Here is a 23189-nt window from a genome sequence, read left to right as displayed (position 1 = left end):
ATGTGTATGCATGTGTGTGTGCGTACTTTGCATCTTGTGTGAGCATTGGAACGTGGGTGCGTGCACAGAGTGTGTTTACATGTCTGTGTGTGCAGTGTGTGTTCTTGTTTGTTTGTGTGAGTGTGCATGGTTATGTGTGCGTGTGTGCACGTTTATGTGTGCGTATGTATATGCATGTTTGTTTGTGCGCGCGTGTGTGTGTGTGTGTGTGTGTGTGTGTGTGTGTGTGTGTGTGTGTGTGTGTGTGTGTGTGCGTGTGTGTGTTTGTGTACATGCGTATCAGTGTAAGCGTGTGCATGCGCGTGCGTGTGCGTGCACCCAAGCTTGTGTACTTGCATATGCATGTACATACATGTGCGCGTGCATGGGTGCGTGTGTCCATACCCTTTACAGTTGTCGAACCACACGTTTAGCGTTACGCACGGCACCACAAATTCCCTTGACTGATTGTGTGTGTGTGTTTGTTGCACATGTGTATGCATGTGTGTGTGCGTACTTTGCATCTTGTGTGAGCATTGGAACGTGGGTGCGTGCACAGAGTGTGTTTACATGTCTGTGTGTGTGCATGTTTGTTTGTGCGAGTGTGCATGGTTATGTGTGCGTGTGTGCACGTTTATGTGTGCGTATGTATATGCATGTTTGTTTGTGCGTGCGCGCGCGTGTGTGTGTGTGTGTGTGTGTGTGTGTGTGTGTGTGTGTGTGTGTGTGTGTTTGTGTGCATGCGTATCAGTGTAAGCGTGTGCATGCGCGTGCGTGTGCGTGCACCCAAGCTTGTGTACTTGCATATGCATGTACATACATGTGCGCGTGCATGGGTGCGTGTGTCCATGCCCTTTACAGTCGCGAACCACACGTTTAGCGTTACGCACGGCACCACAAATTCCCTTGACTGATTGGATTTCGTAGTGTTTCACCGCATTTACTCAACGCGGCATACCAGCCGTCCCTAGTTTCAGCGATGTGCAATCAATCGTGATATCATTGTGAGTATTTTCCTTTTACATTTAGAGATAATAGAGAAGGTTCGCGTGGGGACGCATCCTCCCTACCGCCCACACCTCGACGTCGACTACGACACACACTCCACGGCTATCATCGAGATTATGAAGGTGTGCTGGACGGAAGCACCCTCTGCTAGACCCAACTTTCACCAGATAAAGTCACATCTGAAGAAGATCAACGTGTCAGTAGAGTTTAGAGATAGAGATGGAGATAGAGTAAGATAGGGTTATGAAGAATAGAGTTAGAGTTGGAGTTAGCGTTAGGGTTAGAATTAGAGTTTAAATTGAGTTAGAGTTGGAACAAGAATATTAGAGTTAGAGTTAGAGTTGAAGTTATAGTTGATGTTATTAGGGTTAGGGATTAAAGTTATATTTAGTATCAGAGCTTGAGTGGTCTTAATTTTTCTAGTCTATGGATTAGACATTTGACATTGAGTTGAGCTGAAACTAGTTAGAATTGGAGTCAAAATTTGGGTTAAAGATAGTTTGAATTTGATTTAGACTTTCGGTTGGAGTTAGACTTGAGTTAGGGGTTGAGTTAAGTTTGTGTTTTGCTAGAGTTGGCCGTGCGACGGTGCCTCGACCATGCATGTCAGAAATACAATACGGCTAGATGCGATAGCAACGTAATTAATTAATTAATTATATCACTAATAAATAAACTAAAATATTTTTTAATAAAAAATTATAATTGAATTAATTAATAATATTTAACGAAATATTTTATCAGTTAATTGATTAATTAAATTGAAATAATATAATAGTTGTTTAGTATATTATAGTTTATTTTTGCGATAGTTGCACTATATCAGTAGGTATTTACGTAGTTATTAATGTTGACCATTACTTTTTATAAGCATTTTTGCGACTTCAATATTCAGTAACATGTGAAAAAGCTGCATCAGCCAAATGACCAAATTATAAAAAGATATGAAATAGTAATAATAACAAGTTTGTTTCAATTTGCTCATTCACGCTTTGTTATAATTTTATATCGTGTTCACGAGAGGTTTCCTTGTGATGTGTAGCGGATACGAGAATACGAACATATTGGACAACTTGCTCAATAGAATGGAACAATATGCTAACAACTTGGAATCGCTGGTCGAGGAACGAACTCAGGCTTTCCTAGAAGAAAAACGAAAGTCGGAGGAGCTGTTGTATCAAGTGCTACCAAGGTATGTGTGTACATCATATATATATATATATAAAGAGAGAGATATAAAGCGAGAGAAATGGAGCGAGGTCGATATAGACGGAACACACACGCGCGCACGCATATACATACACACAGCGAGAGACAGCAGGGGCGTGTACAGGATTTGTAGCAGGGTGGGGGGTCTAACCGTAACCGAAACTTGCGAGGACGCGAAGGGCGGGTCTGAGGGGCCCTCCCCCCCAAATTTTTTGAAATTAGACCCCCTCAGATGCGTTTTCTGCGCGAGCAGGGGGGGTCCGGACCCCCTGGACCCCCCCCCTGTACACGCCCCTGGACAGAGAGAGGAGAGCGAGAGAGAGAGAGAGAGAGAGAGAGAGAGAAAGAGAGACTGTATACACGTGGGCGTCCGTGTGTGTTGGCATGACCGTGTGCGTGCGTGCGTGCGTGTGTGTTTGTGTGTACATGCGCGGGTGTGCGTGCGTGCGTGCGTGTACATTCGTGGATATGCGTGTGTGTGTGTGTGTGTGTGTGTGTGTACATGCTCGGGCGTGCGTGTGTGCGTGCGTGTGCGCGTGTGTGTGCGTGTAAATGCTCGTTAGCGTGCGTCGGTGTGTGCACGGGCCTGTCGTTATAACGCACAACAATTACCTATCACAGTGTCGTAATTAGAACTAACACAGCGTCCATGTTTGCCGGTAATCGTGTTTGATCCTCACCAACACTGCTGCTGCGCACACACACACGCGCGCGCCGCTGCCGCCACCTTACTAGTAATGCCGCCTGTTCGCTAGCCCTGTTACTAACTACAAAATAACAGGGGTGAATAATGACAACTTGTAATTATTCACCCCTGGTATTAATGAACGCGTGCATATATTACGTTCTTAGGATTCCACATCAAGTATTAATATAGCAGCAGGAAGTTAATAAAATATAACCAATATAATATTAAGTTATAACCAAACACTAATGCGTGATGATGATGCGGTCGGCCTCGTTTTGTACAAAGACGGAAGAGCTGTGATCCCGGACCTAACACCGCCAACATTTTATCTCTGATTACCTTGACTTAATACTTTTAACATTTTACTTCTCATTACCTTGACTTAATACTTTTAACATTAACCTCTAATTACCTTGACTTATATAATGCTTTTAACAGATCACCTTAAATTGCCTTGACGTAACACCTTTAGCATCTACCCTTTAATTACATTGACTTCAAACGTTTAACACATGACCTTTAATGACCTTGACTTACTACTTTTAACATCTTACCTTTAATTACCTTGACTCAATACCTTTAGCATCTTGCTTTTTATTACCTTGACTTAACATCTTTAATCACCCGGCAGATCTGTCGCTAGGCAGCTGACGGAAGGCAAGTCTGTGCAGCCGGAGTTCTTTGAGACGTGTACGATCTACTTCTCTGACATCGTCGGCTTTACGTCACTGTCGGCTGCCAGCACTCCGCTGCAGGTAGTTGATCTACTCAATGACCTCTACACCTGCTTCGACGGAATCATCGGAAACTATGACGTCTACAAGGTACGCTACGCCGAATTTGTGACGCGTAGAGTGTACGCTATGCAAAAAATGTGACGTCAACAGGGTACGCTGTGCCAAATCTGTGACGTATACATGGTATGCTACGCAGAAACCGGGACGTGTGCAAGATACGCTACACGGAAACTGGGACGTCTTCAATGTATGCTATGCAATAACTATGACTCGCACAAGGTTCGCTACGTAGAAATTGTGACGCGAACAATGTATGCTGCGCGAACAACTGTGACGTACACAAAGTACGCTGTGCAGAAACTGTGACGCGTACAATGTAAGCTGTGCAGAAACAGTGACGTGAACAACGTACGCTGCGCAGAAACATAGCTCCGCGGAAACCATAGAGTCCCCCAACGGACGGTGTGGCGTCAGTTCTGACGTAACATGTGTGAAATAGAAACCTGAGTCCCTGGCGGCCCCCTGGACCGACTCTACATTGTTACAATCTAGTGCGCTACCCGATGTGGAATTAACAGCTTATTGCTCGATGCCATAAGGCCTTACCAGGTTATGATCCGACTATTTTGACTATTTTGACACTACGTTGAGATGTAATAGCCGAGGTGCGTGATGTGAGGATTTTATCATCGCGGCTGGTAGATTCTCATGCGTTGTTTTGTATTCGCAGGTGGAGACGATAGGTGATGCGTACATGGTGGCTAGCGGTCTACCGATACGTAACGGCAACCAGCATGCCGTTGAGGTATCGCGCATGTCGCTCGCTCTACTCAATGCCATCAAGGTGTTCAAGATCCGCCATCGGCCCGATGACCAGCTGAAGCTGCGTATCGGCCTACACACAGGTACGTGCGCACGCAGGCACGCACGCACACGGGTACGCGCGCACACGCACTCACGCACACGGGTACGCGCGCACACGGGTACGTGCGCACGCAGGCACGCACGCACACGGGTACGCGCGCACACGCACTCACGCACACGGGTACGCGCGCACACGGGTACGTGCGCACAAAGGTATACTTGTGCACGCATGCACACGGGTAGATGCGCACGCACACAGGTACTTGTGCACGCATGCATGCACACGGGTAGATGCGCACGCACGCACGCACGCCTGCACGCACACGGGTACGCGCACACGCACGCACACAGACACGTGCGCTAACTCGTCCAACACGTGTACACGAGCGCGCATTTTTGCAGACACCTGTAGCTAGTAGCATGAGCGCGTAAATAACACGGATTTCTTTCTAACTGTGGCTCATAATAAAGAAAAGACCCGTGCATGGAAAATATAAGGTCACATAGTTATATACACAAGGTCTCGTATAGGCACACATACTGCATGCGCGTGATTTCTCATCCTGCTAGACTAATGACTTTCAAAATCAGGGAACGATGATTAAGCATTATTCAAACTAAAGCTGAAATCCTGGCGCATCGCGTGTTGGCGTAAATTGCTGTTGTAAACATGCACTTCGCGCGGCTTAGCATATAAAAAAGGAAAGAGAGGTTATATATGCTGTCATTATTTAGGAAGGATCGTATGTCACCGAAATATTTTTCAATGCCTGTCATACGAACCTGCCATAAGAACAGAAAAAACGTGTGTCTCTGTGCACGTGTGTAAGCATTTGCGTGTGTGTGTGTGTATGTATGTTTTGCGCAGGTCCATGCGTGACTGGAGTCGTCGGATTGAAAATGCCTCGTTACTGTTTGTTCGGTGACACAGTAAATACAGCCAGTAGGATGGAGTCAAACGGAGAAGGTAGGCCTACTCAAGCTCCTATAATTAACAGTAAAAACACCCAGCAGAATTGAGTCCAAACAGAGAAGGTATCCTCCCACCCCCTCACCAACTATCATATAATAACAGGAAATAAAACTAATAGGATGAAATCCTAACAAAAACGGTATTTCAACAGGAGTACACCACCTATACATACGCAAATAGATGCATGTAACAGTAAATGCAGCTAATAAGCAGGGCCATAATAAACTACGAGAAAGAAAAAGGCGAGATGAAAAAGGCGGCATCCCTCCATCCTCCTATACTCTGAGTCTGTAGAAAGTTATAATACTTAATAATAGGGAGTTATAGCTGTAATAATAACTAGTGTAATATAGTAAGTATAGTACAGAACCTAGTATAATAGAGAATTCACAGCTAAAAATAATTAGTAATAATTATAGTCGCAACATTAAGCAGGTCATGTTAAGTTTTAATTCCACACCCGCAAAATCGGCCTTAACAACAGAAAGGCGGATCAGCGACTGCAATATCCATACTTGCGGCTAATCAAGCGAGCGATTTCTTGTTTGTTAGCCATGAAGATACACATCAGCCCCGATACGAAGGCCGTACTGGACACGTTTGGAAATTTCGCCATAGAACTGAGAGGAGAGGTTGCAATGAAAGTGAGAAATTTACTTTCGTTTGTCAATGTCATAAAACTAAAATGCATACGTGAGCAACAAATAGAACACACACACATAATATATATTTATTTATTTATTTATTTATCAGGAGTACATAATATTAAATTGATTGATTCGAATCGATAAATCAAGATTATTAATGTATCAATTTGAATTCGTGTACTCCTATAACTTCTATATATAAATCAATGACAAATTAGTAAACATACATGACCGGGGTAAATAATCTCAACGATAATTTTGATATTGTTTAAACATTTAAGAAGTTAGAAATTTGAAACTGTTTTGTGATTATTGACCCTTATTACAGTTTTACTTGGAGTATGAAACAGGTTAGAACGCGCGAATGCGTGACGAGATTTCTTTTCAAATAAAAATGCCAAGAGAACATGACTCTTTCAAGGGAAAAGGTCTCGTGACGACGTACTGGCTGCTGGGAGAGAAACAGGAGGCTCCACTGATGGCGTTAGCGAACAAGGCAGCCTACAACCTGACAGTACCGCCAGCCAATGGCGTACCGGGCGATTGAGAGACATGCAGGGATAATAAACGACAGCTACCAGTTTTGTATTTTATACAATATTAGACAATAGGCGTGTTCACACACAAGAAAAACCGCGCTGCTCATCCCGCTAATAGCAGAGATAATAGTGAGCTAATTGTGTCGTTGTTCACACAGGCGGAAATATCTCGCTAATCGCCGAGCGGGATAACACGCCGCGGTGCAAATAAGCGCGCTTATTCAAAATTAGCGCAGTCAGAAGTGTTCTTTGCAGCGCGCTATTTTGAGCGCGATTTAGTGAACTAATTGCGTTCACACTTGTAAAAAGCTCGGGATTTGCAGCCCGCTAATTCGCGCCAGTGTGAACGCACCTAATGTGAATAGAATAGGAGCGTCTATGTGGCGTGGGGTTAGCGCCACAGAATGTCTACACTGCTCAGAGGCAATATCTTGATGTTACCATGAATAGTAAGCATAGTTTGTATTATTTTGTAATGGTTTTTGTATTGTACGTAATTGTATGTTTTGGTTTATTTGTATTGTATATATATATATATATATATATATATATATATATATATATATATATATATAATGCGTCATGCAGCCCGACGTGTGAACTCTCCCTCTCCATTTCCACTGCCTAAATAATAGACGTTGCTTAAGCTAGCTGTACATCCAACGTGATTAGAATTCGTCCACCGTGTTTATTCCAACCTTCGGTTCGCTATTCATAATAGTGCTGCCACCTACCTAATGCTACACGTGGTAGCACAGTAATGCGACTAAACTCTGGACCTTTCATTCAAAACAGCGACATTGTTGGTATTAAACGTCGTGGTAGTGTACGTTACTATATAGTATATACATGAACACAGGAGTGGAATCTACAGATTTGATGGAATAATGTGTTTGCCTTGTCGAAGATGATGTTGCTACGTCAGCTATAGTGAGGAGCCAATTTGAGAATTATATATAAGACAAGACGATATCGCGTGGACCAGCTGGCTGTGAAAAGTGAAGTGAAAGTGATACGTAGAAATTCGACCCTCGTGAACCAGTGCCCCCTTCGTACATTGCACATGGGTAGTAAACGAAACGCCTCGATTCTTACGAAATTCTTTCTTCCTCCCCTTGTCATTCTTCTTTCCTCTTCTACCCCTCCTCCGTTAGTTCCCTCTTCTTCTTCTATCTCTCCTCTGCTCTCTCCCCCACCTTCTCTCCCCCACCTCTCTCATTCTTTTTCTTCAATTAATCCATCACCTTTTCCCCGCCTCCTTCTCGTGTCCTCCTTCTCCTCCCACCCTCCTTTAATTTCTTCCCATTTTCCTCCTTATTACTTTCTCGATATATTTCGCCTTCTCCCCTCCTTCCCTTCTCATTCTCTTCCTTCCTCCTCTCCTATTATTACGTTACCTTCCTACCTCCTCTTCTATTCCTCTTCTTCCGCGAGAATAATCTTGTAGTGGCTTCCCCTATTGGGCCGATACGTAAGTGCTATCATGCACATATATTTAATGTTATATTATGAATACATAGCTGTGCTCAATAGCTAATAATACATTCATTACATGTAATCAAGAGTAGATAAATAACGAGAAGATAGATAATGTTATTTATCTACTCTTGATGTAATACATTATAATACATTAACCTAATACATTAATACACATGTATTATTAGCTCTTGATGTTCGTAGTGCAATATATAGGTATCCGTTTATATATATGTACAATAAAAGTTCTTGATTACTCACGGAATCAGACGAGAGGACGCCTACTCGGTAACAATTATTATGTAATATGTAATTACGTACACACAATTATTGTCAAACAGCGTGCATTGCTCAGTGTAGAATGAATAAATATCGTTAGTTCGTATGGTACAGTATATACGCGTTCATGCTATGTGCACAATCTTGCCCCAAAACACGACCGTGCTCAGTAGGTGTACAACCCGAACGTCAGTCTTGCCGGAATCCGCCTTGAAGGCCTATGTTCCGCCTTGCCGGAATCCGGTGCCGAACCTTACATCCGTGCCGGAATGGGCACGCCTAAGCATACAACTCAGGTCAGTTTTAAAACATGAAAGAATCCGTGCAAACTGTGTCAAATCTCATTTATTTTTTTCGATGCGCTCTCGTTATAACTGCTAGCTGTCTAAAATAAATGGAGTTTGATACATTCGACCACAAAAAGCATGCCGACTTAATAGTTATTAACGTAATAAATTTGCCACTATTATACATTCGAACGATTCAAATATTTATACACACGTACACGCGCGCACAGGCACACACACACATACAGACGCACGCCCGCACGCACGCACAGGTACACACACGCATGGTCTTATTCCATACAATACATCAATTTGTTATCATAATTATATCATAGCACTAGTAAGATGTACTAGAAAAATGCTGGTATAATTGAATGGCAGAATACAGTAGATAACACATAGCTAAAGAGTGGCACTACACTATATACACTTCGCGAAATCGAGGATCGAATTTACTACACGAATGAGAACTTTTTCACCAAAATTAACCGTGCCAGTGAAATATAAAAAGCGCGTGTTTAAGTGATGGCGGATAAAGGTAGACGGAATTAACATAATGGGCATACATGGACTTTCTCTCAATTTACTGTCGGGTAGTGTGGTAATTTACCATGTACACACGCACGTACGTTACACATACCACAACAGTCACTATATAGCCTCTGTTACAACGCTCTTACACTCAAAGGTCTAACTAAATATACATATACTTCAATAAGACAAACCCAAACTCGCCCAAAGCCAAACTTTACCCAACTCCCTTGCCTAATTGCTAGCCAACTGTATCAGAAATGTAGAGACAAAATTCATGCAGTTTGAAATACTGTCCAATTATACGGCATTAGGCGTATATATTATTACGACACATCCAATTAGCGCCAAATAAGCAAATAAGCCAATGCTCCAAAAAATGCCAGTATATATAAAAACAATTAAATTAAATGCGCAAGAATAATGCTTTTGCTGTTAATAAGGTTTCCACCTGTTTTAATAGTTAATTTTTCTAACCCTTATTTTTCTCACTACAAACTGTCTCCAACAGTGAACACATTTTCAATAAACGAAAACGAACCTAAAAGAAAACAGGAGAACTAGTGTTATGCAGGCCTTTGCATTTTCTCCCACCATATTCTCATGGACACACACGCACGCACGCACGCACGCACGCACGCACGCACGCACGCACGCACACACACATATATATATATATATACAATCAGGGGTTAATAATAACAAATGTCATTAACGGCATGATACTGATTATGTCATTAATGACAATAATGACAATGTCATTATTAACCCCTGATGCAATCCATGCATTCTGCGATGAATCTAAGCGAAAACGCACGACTGACAAAGAAGTGAACGGCAGCTAGGAAAGTAAGCACACCACCGGTACATTGCAACTCAGTGCGTCGTCGCAACAAACAAGTGAGCGGCAGCAAAACAAGTGAGCGGCAGCAAAATAAGTGAACGGCCGCTAGGAAAGTAAGCACACCACCGGTACATTGCAACTCAGTGCGTCGTCGCAACAAACAAGTGAGCGGCAGCAAAACAAGTGAGTGGCAGCAAAACAAGTGAACGGCAGCTAGGAAAGTATGCACACCACCGGTACATTGCAACTCAGGGCGCCATCGCAACAAACAAGTGAGCGACAGCAAAACAAGTAAACGGCAGCTAGGAGAGGAAGCGTGACATCGGGTCGTCGCTGCGCGGGCGCTTCATGCGGAAGGCCTCTATCTCCTCCTCTGTCGGTGCCTTCACGCCCTTCATCGAGTTGTACGGCCGCTTTCTCTCGTCCTGCGCGAGCATACGCAACGCCTTCTGGTTGTTCAACTCCTCTTGCTTCAGAGCCTGCCGAAATGGAATGCAGCGTTAGCACTCCCGACCACAAAACCGACCGTCGCGCCATCTCTGATCGAACATTTATATCAAATTTTTCTCTGTTGGTTTCATTTAACTCTTTAAGAAACTAACACGAGAAGTGCTTTCAGTGTTGAGCTAGTGGTGGGCACGCGGAATCGATGAGGGAACCTTCCAAAATGAAGCATTTGCAACTGAATCAAAGCCCCATGGCTTATGTGCCATCTAGGCACCTACAACAGATAACTAATTAACTAACAAAATACTGCCCGACAAACAGTATTGTTTTTATCATCAACATAATGTAATGCCACTTGTAAGTAGCTCATGGCCGTTTTCAGGCAGACCTATCAATCTGTACCTGACGCCGGTCTGTTCTATAATACGTACAAACGTTCAGGCAAGGTTATCTAATATTGATCTAACGGGCGTTTCTCAGAAACAAAATTAGCATTGGCATTAGCATTAACATAGCATTATATTTTAGCATAAACTTTTTCTTATGGGACATTAAAGCAACATGGTTTAGTAATAAGTCTCTAATGCGCAGTGTATAGAGGTCTAGGCTATGAGAAAAAGTTAATGTTAAGACTAAAGTTAAGACTAATTTTGTTTCTGACAACCCAGTTCTTTGGGTGGCCACATAGAAAACGTCTCGATGCAAACCATTTCATAAAGCTGGTTACACATTCTGAAACAATTTAGTGAAGTGCCAGACAAGACGGCCAACTCGCGCACCTTTTTTAGTTTCTTTTGATCAATTTCTCCCTCCTTGTCACCATCTTCGTCATCGCTGCTGCTGCTGCTGCTGCTGCTGTCGCTGTCACTGCTGCTGCTGTCACTGCTGTTGCTGCTATCGCTGCTACTACTACTGTCGTCACTGCTGCTGCTGCTGCTGCTATCACTACTGTCACTGTCGCTATCCGAACTGTCGTCCTTTTTGCTCGGTTCTTTTTTCTTCTTTGTCTTCTTTTTCTCGACCTTCTCTTTATGCATCTGGAAATAATTGGTGAAGAACTGAGTTCACTATGTTCTCGACAGCAATTCCATCATCGCTGTTGATGATTCGTCTGCTTTGCTACTTGATTGATCAAGATGGATGGTTTAATGCCACACGAATGCCACCCAGTAGATCATAGCCAATGATGATAAGGTTTCTGTACTAAATTCCACACACATCAGCTTCCACTCACCTGCTTTTTCGACTCAGACAATGTTAATCAATATGGTGTAGACCTCTACTGTGTGTTTAACAGAGAGATAGAGATAGGAAGAGATAGAGATAGATAGACAGAAATAGAGAAAGTGGGAGAGAGAGAGAGAGAGAAAGAGAGAGAGCGAGAGAAAGAAAGAGAGCAAGAGATAACACATACCTCAAGCAGTGACTTTGCTGGACCCGCTGACGTCTCCTCTTCCTCCTCCACCTTATTCCTCCCGTCTGCCTCCCCCTCCTCGTCATCCTCCCCCGTGTCCCTCACGGCAAGAGTCCCCGTGTGGCCAGCCTGCGCTGTGGCTTCGATGCCGCGTTCCCCCGTGCAGTAGCACATCTTGAGCATGCCGCGGCAGCAGCGGTAGCCCCACATGCCATCATGCCACCATGATCCCCACACTGACGAGTGGTTGTTACTGAATATGTCCTCCTCATACTTGGACTTGGCGACGCCGCGCTCCTGACCTCGGATGACCTTGCCACTGCGTGAGTACTCGGTGTAGTTTTCCTGCGAGAAATGACCAGTGCTGTCACGCGTCGATTCAATGCGAACACGCACACGCGCACACATACACGCACAAACGCACATGCTCATGCACGCACACACGCACAAACGCACACGCACACATGCACGCACAAACGCACACGCTCATGCACGCACATTTCTCCAGGTACGCGCGCGGCGCGGCGACTCACCGTCTGCGCCAGCAGCAGCTGCTTGGGCGTCGCGTCGAGGTGTTCCTCGCCGCCGTACTTCTCCAGGATGCTTCCCTTCTTCCCCTCCTCCAGCTCGTCTTTCTTCACGACATACTCCTTCTGCAGCAGCTCCAGCTTCGTCGGCTCAGCGAGGAGGTGAACGTCTACACCTTTATCATACGCCTCCCACGCAAACACTGCCAATGATACAGAACGACGGGTGTAAACAATAACAATAATAAATATAATAACAATAAGAATAAGAATAATATTAATGATAATGATAACAATGATGATAATATTACTACTAATAATAATATGATAACAATAACAATGATGATAATAATATGTAACAAACATGTAAATAATAGTATTCATAGTAATGATACTGATAATTATTATTATTATATTATAACAATAATAAGTGATCATTATAATTATGATTCATAATATTGGATTATTATTAGTAATTATCATACACTCACACACGCACACATTCATATCATATCATGTTCTGTGAATGTAATTTTCCCCGTGTAATGTCACTTACTCTGCGTGCGAGCCATCTTCGAAGTGTCACCAGTGTATCTTACAAAATTATCACCTACATACTGCAGCCTGCAACGAAAACACACACCATGTACTCACAAATCTTGCTAAATTCATACATAAAATGACTAGCTGAGATCCTAGTCAAGTCAAGTGTCCTTTAAAGACAGGTGTATGTTCTATGTATGTGATATTGCTGCATAACTACCACTCAAGAGAAGTCTTAAAGTATCCTGTATACACAGATCGAGAGAAGAAGGTGCCATAATTACAAACCTGGTATATACAGTCAAACCTGTGTATGGAGGTTATTCAAAGAAAATTCTAAAATTTGCCTTTATATATATGGGTGTCTGTTCTATAGAGGTGTATCTACTCTACAGCTGTGACTCGAAGGAAACACCGAAACTGTCCATTACAGACAAGTGTTCATTCTATAGAGGTGAATTCAGATTGGTCTAACAACTACTCACTGTGTTCCTTCCTCCCCACCAAGCTGCTGGTATGGATTCTCTCTCATAGATCGTGTCTTCGGATCATAGTAGGACGAATTTGGATCGAGATTTCGAAGATACTACAATTACAGAAATCAGATAGTGAGTACTATGACATATAGATATCACATGTATATATATATATATATACACATATATATATATCGTATATAGAGGTGTGATATTATGTAACTTAGAATAGTAGAATTTCAGAAGATGTGTCATTTTTGGAAGGATGGGGGAGGGCCTAGCAAGGGGTTGTACCAATTAGGATAAATTACCAAGTCATGAGCAACCCCCAACACACAGATAAACCTGACCAGTTTGTAGACATACACATCAAGCTGTAAAAACACAGCAAGACTGTGTAGGGATTGTCAAAAGTATACACAGTTGGAAATCAAGGCATGTCGGGGGTCGGAGAATTTACATCAGATGTCACAAATCAGCTTTGAAGGCATGTTGGACCGATATACATAATAGGCCTGGGAAGTGGATAGCTCTATATAATGGTACAACTAGTATAACTATGTAACATGAGCATGATACCTTGGCCACGTCCTCTCTTTAACTCTACATAACTAGTACAACTCTGTAACTGTGTAACATGAGCACGATACCTTGGCCACGTCCTCTCGTATGCGCAGATTTCGCACGGTGATACGCTCCTTGCTGTCCAGCTTTGTGCCAGGCATGTCCACATCATCTGCATACCTCTCCTCATCATCGTCTTCCTCCAGTAATTCCTTTGCCTGTGAGACACAACAATGCAAGACTGAATGCAGCCGTAGAAATTCCCATTATTCACATCATGTTACCAGCATGACTACTGTCATCATCACATTCATTAATATTTCATTGTTACCATTATTTTCACCACAATTATTATTTATTATTTCACCATTATTGTTATTAGTACTTATTACTAATTATTATTTATTATATCATCATTATTGTTATCACTAATTATTATTTAATACATTTATATTATTATTAGAACCATGTATTATTATTTATTATACCACCATTATCGTTACTTATCACCATTATGTCAAACATCAACCTCAGATGAATGACTGACCTGATCCCTACCGAAGATTGTTACGGACGCGTACACATAAAACTCGTGGTTGAAACAAGTGCGCGTACCTTACTCGCGTCCACCGTCTCGCCTCGCATCAGGTCCTCTTCCAGCTTCTGCGACTTCAGCTGTCGCTTCGCCTCTTCAATCTTATTAAATTCGTCGACAACGCGCTTGAATTCCTCGGGATTGTAGCCATTCCACCTACAATGTAGGCAGTGAGGAAAGAAAGACCCCTATTACCATTGTTGTTTTCAACGTTGCTTCATTGTAACGTCGTTGAGAAATAAATGAAAGTGTCAATGACACTGTAGCTCACCACAAAAAAGAACACAAATGAGTGAGTGAGAAGAAGTCAGTTTTAATTGAGCAACCATCGACGTACATTATAGAAACGAAGAGTATATATGGGAGAACCAGTTATGTGTGACACCACAGACTGTTATCTGCGTGTCTATAACATAATATGCTATATAATTGCCAAAACCTACCTAATTTGCTTCTTTTTTTTTAAATATCAAAACCCTTAGCCCTTATTCATTCACAAACCAAAAATGAGCAAAATCCGTTGGACCTAAACTGACTAATAGCAATTCCCATTTTTGCCAAAAAATTGCCGTGGCTCGAAAGTATGTCGACTGGCGTGCTCCAAAATAAGACGTTCAATATGGAAGCATAGCAGTAACAACTATACCCAATTTCAAACATGTGGGTCAAACGGTTCCTGAGTTATCGTTGACCGTAGCCAAATGTTGACAGAAGGACGGACAGACATACGACAAACGACGACCCATGGCAATAGCTCATCTTGACGATGTCAAGGTAAGCTAAAAATACCAGTGTCACTGATGCGTCGGCTATATTATAAGAATTAATGTACTGAGTATAATTTTACCCTTTACTTAACAGTGGATGTTTGCTGTATTTATGTATAAAAATTTAATATGTTTCACTTTGAAACTTTGACATGTGCATTTATTAATTTTTAATATATAAAAGCTATCTTTGTTGGAAATGTATCAGATGGCAGGGTACATAATTTAATATCATTTTAGTTAAAGTCGCGTTTTTTTCAGGAACCCAACTATGATGCTAATTGGGGAATTGGTATACTACCAGAGAATTCAGACACGGCTGTAACACCGTGAATAAGGACTCATTTTTTGCTTGAAATTAAAATCATCTTTCAAGTGATTTCCCTTTCCCATATCCTAGATTAATCTTAACCTAATACTAATCTAACCCCCAAGCTAACTCTAACTTAACCTTTTGTCTAACTAGATGCTAAACTTAACCCTAATCTAACCTTTTACCTAACTCTAACCCAACCCTAAACTCTAAAGGTAATCCAACCCTAACCTAACCCAACCCAATGCTTAACCTTGACGCTAATCTAACCCTAACCCAAGCACATAACCTCAGCTCTAGTCAAGTCTATCTATACCGTGTAGTATGTGTCTCAAAAGTTATACTGCAGCTCACAGTACTTCCACAAAGCAGTTGACAGAGCTACGGACTTGGTTACGCTATAAGCATGCACACAACTGAAATGGCACATGAAGCTGCTTAAAAATGCAACCAATGTGCTTGGCAAGGTCCCACAGACAGACTTGCGTCTTGGAGGCAAACGACACGTCTTCGCACATTCGTACCTGTCTCGCTTGCCGTCATAATCAAAGCCTAGGTTCGGCTGTATGTGTTCGTCCGGTGCAATATCATCACCCGTGAACCTTGCGCCGACCTTTCGTGGCCTCTCCAGACAGTCCTTCCTCTTGTGCGTCATTGAGCCACAGTTTTCGCAAGCGCCTTTCCTGAACTTTGTCGCTGTCGAGCCCTTTGACGAGAAATCGTACTTTAGAGATCGCAGGTGAAAGACAAACACTGTGTACATAGCACTCTCACGTCACGTTGGCAGCATTTGTTGGCGTCTAAATTTCGCGCAGCATTTCTAACAGTTGGATAAGCATGAGTTTCACCTCTCTATCCTACGGGGGAATTTCAGTTGATGCGCAGTGTGATACCACATACCAATCCTGCTAAAAGGCTTAGGAAGATGGCACACGTTTGAGATAATTATGTTCTTGTCCCACAAAACATCAATATTTCTATGCCCACTGATATCGATGTCGCTATGGCAATACCCTACCAAGTCAAGTGTGATTTTAACAGCATAGCTGAACAAGTGGTAATAGCAGGAACGCATCATGTGGCTTGCCCCATAAATTCGTTACAAGACCCAAGATTTTATCAGTGAAAAGATTGGTGAATGGTCTTGGACTCATTCAACATCTAACTGTCATTATGTTATATAATATATATATAAATATTGGGGTGCGATATATATATATATCTATATGGGTGTGTGTGCATGTGCGTGTGTGCGCATGTGTGTACCGTTATTAACACCTACCTGCACTCCCTTTTTGTACCATTCACTTATGCGACTAAACTCCCTCTGCTTCTCGGGCTGAGGTCTCTGATGCTTTAGAGTCGGTTGCGCTGTGCCAAAGTACCATGGAACTTGTGTGATATACTGTGGAATATGTGGATTGATATCCCTGAAAGACGGTAGATAATAATTTAGCACCTGAATAATATTCTTTATAGAAAAACTCCGGGTTGCACGCAAAGGTAACATTTTATCACACTTTTTCAATATGAAATAGAATCTGCAAACAACACTAGACCAGAGAAATTCACTGTTTTTAATTTATTATGAATGCTTGAAGATCCTTTTTTCACAAAGAAAATTATAGCCAGTGATCGTACCTTCAGATAATGGTCATTACTAATTTACTCGCTTCTCTACGTTTGTGGCCAAATCCAATTTCGGTACCTAGACCTGGACTGGTGCTTTAGATTAGATTATGATTACTTTATAGTATTAGGATTAGGATTAGAGTCACGGATGTAGGTTAAGATTATGGTTCAATTTAACTGGTTTGTATCGGAGTTAGGGTTTGGGGTTATGGTTAAGGGTGAGGATTGGGTGATCCTGATGATGATATATGCACCGGGCTCCTTAAAGCCGCACAATGCGCATCTAAACGCTAATTTCTTCAGTACTAGACTAGCAAATACTTCGTGTCATGCATAATCATACTACCTTATGGCAAAATAAACTCTAGTTCCTCCCATTTGACTGCGCGTTCCCAACAAGAAAGAGGTGCGAAATCAGGTAATCAGGCGCCAACGCTAACTTGTTTCAAACAACATAACATCGAAGTGGTGACGTGACGTCAGATGTTTTTATCTTTGCTGCGCCCGTACCGCTGTACCGCGGCACCGCTGCACGGTTGCTTGGAGATTTGGGAACTGTCAACAACATCGGAGGTATTTTCAAAATACCTTTTATAAGACAACGCGCAGTGAAATGGGAGGAACTAGAGTTTATTTTGCCATAAGGTAGTATGATTATGCATGACACGAAGTATTTGCTAGTCTAGTACTGAAGAAATTAGCGTTTGGATGCGCATTGTGCGGCTTTAACTAAGATTAATCTGTACTCCCTGTCTACATGCCTAGCAACAACATTGACAACTTACTTTCCCTCTTCATCGACCTCAGCCGGAGCTGTTCCAGCTTTACGCGCCTCCTCTAGTTCCTTGGCTTTTCGCCAATCTTCTCGACGCATGTTCTCTGGCTCCTTGGCATCATTCGACTTGAGTATTACGGACAGAGGCTGGCTCGCATGTACGTTTGACATCGTGTCTGGTATTTAAAATGTGCTGCAAAGTAAATGTCCAAATTAAAATGTATATTCAACAATTTGACAGTGTTTCCATTTTACGAAAACATGTGTGTGGTATTCAGAATCGAATGAGATCTTGATCTTGATCTTGACGGTACGTTGAGAAGCCTCAATAGGCGAATTACGACGGGTGGGATAGAGCCCTGGAAGACGTTAGTGGCGAGTTTTGATGCCAGATTGAAAGGTGTTAGAATCTTCAGCACAGATGAGTGCTTCCTCAATGTGGTTCCAGTCGTAAACTCTCCTCACAAAAAACGAATTCTTACACTGTGCAGCTATATAATATATCACTCAGTTATGCGCTCCAAAATAAAATGTATATTCAATAATTGTACATTTGATAACGATGTTTGATAATAGAATCATTATGAACTAGGGAGGACATTAAAACGTATACTGGATAATTTTCGCTTGCACTAGTATAGTACTAGGTAGTGACTAGCCCGACCAGGCTGTGCAACCGATTGTCTATACCACCTGACACCCTTCCATACAAAAAACCTATCACCTAGATATAGATGAATAACTCTGTATATCTCAAATAAAACGATTCTATTACCACCTTTGACTTGCCTTGTTTGAAATATGAACGTTAACTCACAGTTGTCCTGCTTCTAAACTAGAATGTATCTCTTAATTCATGGTATAATCTGCTAATTCTCACAGCATATCAACTTTCCAAGCAGCTTTCCACGATTGTTTACCCGCCATGTTTACACTGCGCATGCTCAACGGAAGAGAGACACGGAAAAGACTCGCTAGAAATACTATAAAAATAGTACAATAGCCGCACGATTGGCTCTCACGGCAATTACACACCAAAGCAAGTGGAACGATGTCCACAAATGTCTGGGTAATTTGTAAAAACCTTAGATGACATGTTCTCGGATGTAGGGGTGGTTTACATGAGGACCGCAGATCGTTTAATTTCCCTTGTTCGATCCATTGCGGATTTTAGTCAGTCGGAATGATACAACATGGTGGCGAATTCATAAATTTGGTTGCATTCGTCTCAAAAACTCGCTGTAACCCCGTAAGTACCCAGCGCATCATAGCGCACTGATGGTTACAAGAAGGTGGATGTATGCTGATTCATTTGGTATATCACATGCAGTGCTAAATTTTAAGGTTTTTTTTTGGGTTGTCCGGAGGACAACCAAGAGAGTAGCATATGGTTGTCCCTCAAGAGTTTTGATTGTCCGGATATTATTTAAACATGTGCTGCATGCGCTCTGCTCACGTGATGCTCAGTGCTGTAAGGCAAAAGGCCTAATCATGTACATTATCGAGGCCACTGATCTCTATAGTAACTGGCTGGCGAATTACAAATGACAAATGACAAATGAGCGAGTGGGCGTAGAGCGAGTGCGCGCGATACATGTACATACACGTGATGTTATACATTGTATGAAGCAAGCCAGACAATGCGTCTAGACATGTACGTTTGCAGCGTATTGTGCAAACCTGGCTGTATGTAAAATGAACGCGCACTCGCTGGTAGCCCGCGAGCGATCGATCGCCCAGGAGCGATGAACGAGAAGAAGCGCGCACCGTCATTATTGCTTATTTCAAAGTTTTGGATACCAACATTGTTGAAATTACTATCTAAAACAGGGATATCAAATCTTTCGGGGGATACCAGATTTTAAATACCTGAATACTGTACGTGTACCGCCAACACTGGTATAGAGAGCTCAGGTTATTGATTTTATAAAGGTTGGACACCAGACAACCACGGAAGCAATTTGTAGTTGCCCTAGAGAAAATCCAGTCGTCACGGACGACCGGACGACTGTTAAAATTGAGCCCTGACATGTGAAGTGTTCTTTGGCAAACGACGTGGATATTCGTCTGAGCATCCGACACCTGTTCGTATGCGCTATTCGTCGGTTTGTTTATAATATTTAGAGGCCTTAACTGAACAAATTGTTCTCAATCAGTTGCTGCCAGCCTAATTACTAACCCTAACCCTAACCCTAATTTAATTTAATTTAAAAAAACTATTTAAATGAAATTGGTGTAAATAAATCACGTAAATATTTGCGTTAATTGGAAAAAAATAATCAAATGGATAAAGATAGAAAAATACAGAAAACAGGAAAATAATTAAAAAACTGATGGGATTCAAACAAACGACCTTACAGACGTAACGCTGGCGCTCTACGAGCTCGGCTATACCGGCATTATTGAAAATAGCACATGACATATGCTAAATAAGCAAATACATGTGTACACATGTGTACGTCGGGAAAAAAACCTATCACCTCTGCAGATCTAGATGAATAACTCTGTATATTATCTCAAATAAAACTATTCTATTTACCACCTTTGACTTAACTTGTTTGAAATATGAACGTTAACCATGCGCCTGAATATTAATATGACCATGCGCAACAACAAGCACAGGGGAAAACAACATGAACAGCGCATGCACAACAACTGCTCGGACGAATAGCGCATGCGCAACAACTGCTCGGACGAATAGCGCATACGAACAGGTGTCCGATGCTCGGACAAATATCCACGTCGTTTGGCGACACTTGGCAAATAAGACAACTACGTGTTAAGCTGCAGCTAATGTTTGAAACGGTCTTCTAACCCTAGCAAGACCGTTTCTTGGAGCTAGCTACTATTACTAAGTCTAAGGTAGTGACCCACGAAAGGCAAGGCACGTGAAATAATAACTTTGTTCGTACTCTACGTGGCTAATCTCGGTTATAACAATATAATGAGAAATTGCGAATATAAGTACGTCTAGACCAATAAATTGTGCCCTAAAAAATGTTATATTCTGATGTTATTTTAGGGCCCAATAACCTTCCATAGACATAACCTGTGAATTTTGTCGTGCATTCTGCATGACAACCTTTTCACTATTTACGGCCGTGTTACATAGAAAATCAAAGAAATACCTAAAGCCGGCGCTTTATTAACATCTTACCTACATTACAAAACACTTGTCATGCAGTATTCTCCTCTTTAATCACGTTTATTTTATTAAAACATCACGACATAAAAATCATGCAAACTTCGCTACAAACAAAACTGGCAATCTTGCATTGAACCGCACCGGACAGCGATGATTTCATTGGTCGGTGAGAAAAGCGGTTCAATGCAAGATTGCCAGTTTTGTTTGTAGCAAAGTTTGTGTGATTTTTATGTCGTGATGTTTTAATAAAATAAACGTGATTAAAGAGGAGAATACTGCATGACAATTATGTTCTCGTACTTGTCGGTGTCCACTACACTGGATATAATTACAACTTTTACAAGGTAGTGAGTGCATTCAGGGATAAATCCAATAAACAAACAGGTGCATAATGATGTGAGTGCAATGCAACTGGTGTCCTCTTAAAGTGGGTTCCGTGCATGGAAGCCTTGACTTAAAATGTCAACATCCGTTGCTTCCACAACACCCACGGGTAGGTTGTTCCAGATTGGAATCATCCGAGGGAAAAAAGGAGAATTTGAATGCGTTGTTGTTGCAGTGCAGGTGCCGAAATTTGTGGGGGGTTTTTCGATCTGGTACCTGACATCCCCGGGATCAGATATCTATTCGCCGGTATTGCTATGAGGTGGTTTACAATCTTATACATCGCTACACTCGAGTTAAAGCGTCTACGATACATAAGTTGTTGCCACCCGAGTTGGTCCTCAAGAGCTGACGTACTGCTATATCGCCCATTGGTGTTTGTAACAAATCTTGCAGATCTGTTTTGTATCATGTCTAGCTTATATTTATATTTCTCTTGGTGTGGGTCCCACACTGATGAGCAGTAATCCAGGCTTGGTAGTAAAAGAGTTTTGTTTGCTCTTTCCTTAATGTGCTTATGGCTGCAGCCCAGATTTCGGCGCAGGAAGCCTAACAATCTGTTGGCCTTCACGCATATGTTGTCAATGTGGACGTTTCACCTGAGGCCACTGTCTAGGTGAACTCCAAGATACGGGTTGGATGTGACATACTGCACTAAAGAGTCGTGAATGCGGTAGATGTACTTATGATGTTTTTTTGCGCAGAAAGGAGATATTCATGATGTAGCACTTGCTTGCGTTAAACTCCATCTGCCATGTCGATGTCCATTGTACCAGCTTGTCAAGATCGTCTTGAAGCGCTTCCCGGTCTTGCTGGTTGCTAATCTCGCGGTACAACAGACTATCATCTGCGAATAATCGAGTTTGGGAAGCAATGTTGTCTGGCAAGTCATTAATGAAGAGGAGGAATAGGAGTGGGCCTAGTAGTAATACCGTTCCTTGTGGAACTCCTGAAGTGACAGCAGTCCAGTCAGAGAAGTCTCCTTCTACAACTACATGCTGGGTACGCTGGGTGAGAAAAGCTGCTATCCAGCGTAAAAGTTTTCCACGGATACCGTAATGGTCAAGCTTCTGAAGAAGGCGTTGGTGTGGGACCTTGTCGAAGGCTTTACTGAAGTCCAGGTATTATTACATCCGTCCAAGTGTTTTGTAATGTAGGTAAGATGTTAATAAAGCGGCGGCTTTATGTATTTCTTTGATTTTCTATGTAACACGGCCGTAAATAGTGAAAAGGTTGTCGTGCATTTTGCACGAAAAAATTTACAGGTTTTGTCTACTCTACAGTATCATCTATGCCTAGCCTAGGCTGGAACTTGGACTTGAAGGCTATTGCCAGTATTGGGCCCTAAAATAACATCAGAATATAAAAATTTTTAGGGCACAATTTATTGGTCTAAAGTACGTCCATCGAAGTTCGTTCGTTCTACCTTACGTCGGTGTTTGACCTACGTCTTATGCGCTTTTAAAAAGTATTTACTTTACACGGAATAACTACGTTGTTATTTCTATCTCCATTGCTATACCAAAATGCACTCTGCCCTATTCGA

General features: G+C 42.1%; 2 protein-coding genes across 4 annotated transcripts in view; one reads left to right on the top strand and one right to left on the bottom strand.

Annotated features, from left to right (window-relative positions):
* Positions 1–6729, top strand: part of LOC106807869 (atrial natriuretic peptide receptor 1-like) — a gene marked incomplete in the record, with an annotated part of 36830 nt that extends 30101 nt beyond the window's left edge. The window contains 7 exon segments of the mRNA XM_014810361.1: positions 1018–1183; positions 2030–2179; positions 3516–3708; positions 4352–4526; positions 5354–5452; positions 6011–6102; positions 6527–6729. Coding sequence (XP_014665847.1) covers positions 1018–1183; positions 2030–2179; positions 3516–3708; positions 4352–4526; positions 5354–5452; positions 6011–6102; positions 6527–6652 — 1001 coding nt within the window.
* Positions 6730–8724: 1995 nt separating this feature from the next.
* LOC106807865 (pre-mRNA-splicing factor SLU7-like) lies at positions 8725–23175 on the bottom strand. 3 transcript variants are annotated; one of them, XM_014810352.1, is made up of 12 exons: positions 23070–23175; positions 18125–18307; positions 16990–17137; positions 16232–16413; positions 14648–14783; positions 14119–14250; positions 13478–13578; positions 13006–13073; positions 12456–12652; positions 11923–12267; positions 11288–11545; positions 8725–10540 (listed from the first exon to the last, which is right to left on the bottom strand). In XM_014810352.1, the coding sequence occupies exons 2-12, from the start codon at positions 18283–18285 to the stop codon at positions 10364–10366; spliced, it is 1905 nt and encodes a 634-aa protein (XP_014665838.1). In that variant the 5' UTR covers positions 18286–18307; positions 23070–23175; the 3' UTR covers positions 8725–10363. The 3 variants fall into 3 exon arrangements, with proteins under 3 accessions (XP_014665838.1, XP_014665839.1, XP_014665840.1); XM_014810353.1 differs by having other exon boundaries at positions 23092–23175; XM_014810354.1 differs by having other exon boundaries at positions 23120–23168.
* Between the last annotated feature and the right edge of the window lie 14 nt (positions 23176–23189).

Source organism: Priapulus caudatus, unplaced genomic scaffold (genome assembly GCF_000485595.1).
Source record: "Priapulus caudatus unplaced genomic scaffold, Priapulus_caudatus-5.0.1 Scaffold238, whole genome shotgun sequence".
NCBI classification, from domain to species: domain Eukaryota; kingdom Metazoa; phylum Priapulida; class Priapulimorpha; order Priapulimorphida; family Priapulidae; genus Priapulus; species Priapulus caudatus.
The sequence above is the reverse complement of the archived record's forward strand: the minus strand, read 5'-3'. Positions and strand labels throughout refer to the sequence as shown.

Excerpts from the sequence above, each read along its gene's own strand:
- LOC106807865 (XM_014810352.1), bottom strand. The coding sequence starts at position 18,285 with ATGTCAAACGTACATGCGAGCCAGCCTCTGTCCGTAATACTCAAGTCG. Across the intron at positions 13,074-13,477 it reads GGTGGGGAGGAAGGAACACA|GCTGCAGTATGTAGGTGATA; the intron begins GTGAGTAGTTGT and ends TTTTCGTTGCAG. Across the intron at positions 11,546-11,922 it reads CAGCAAAGTCACTGCTTGAG|ATGCATAAAGAGAAGGTCGA; the intron begins GTATGTGTTATC and ends AATTATTTCCAG.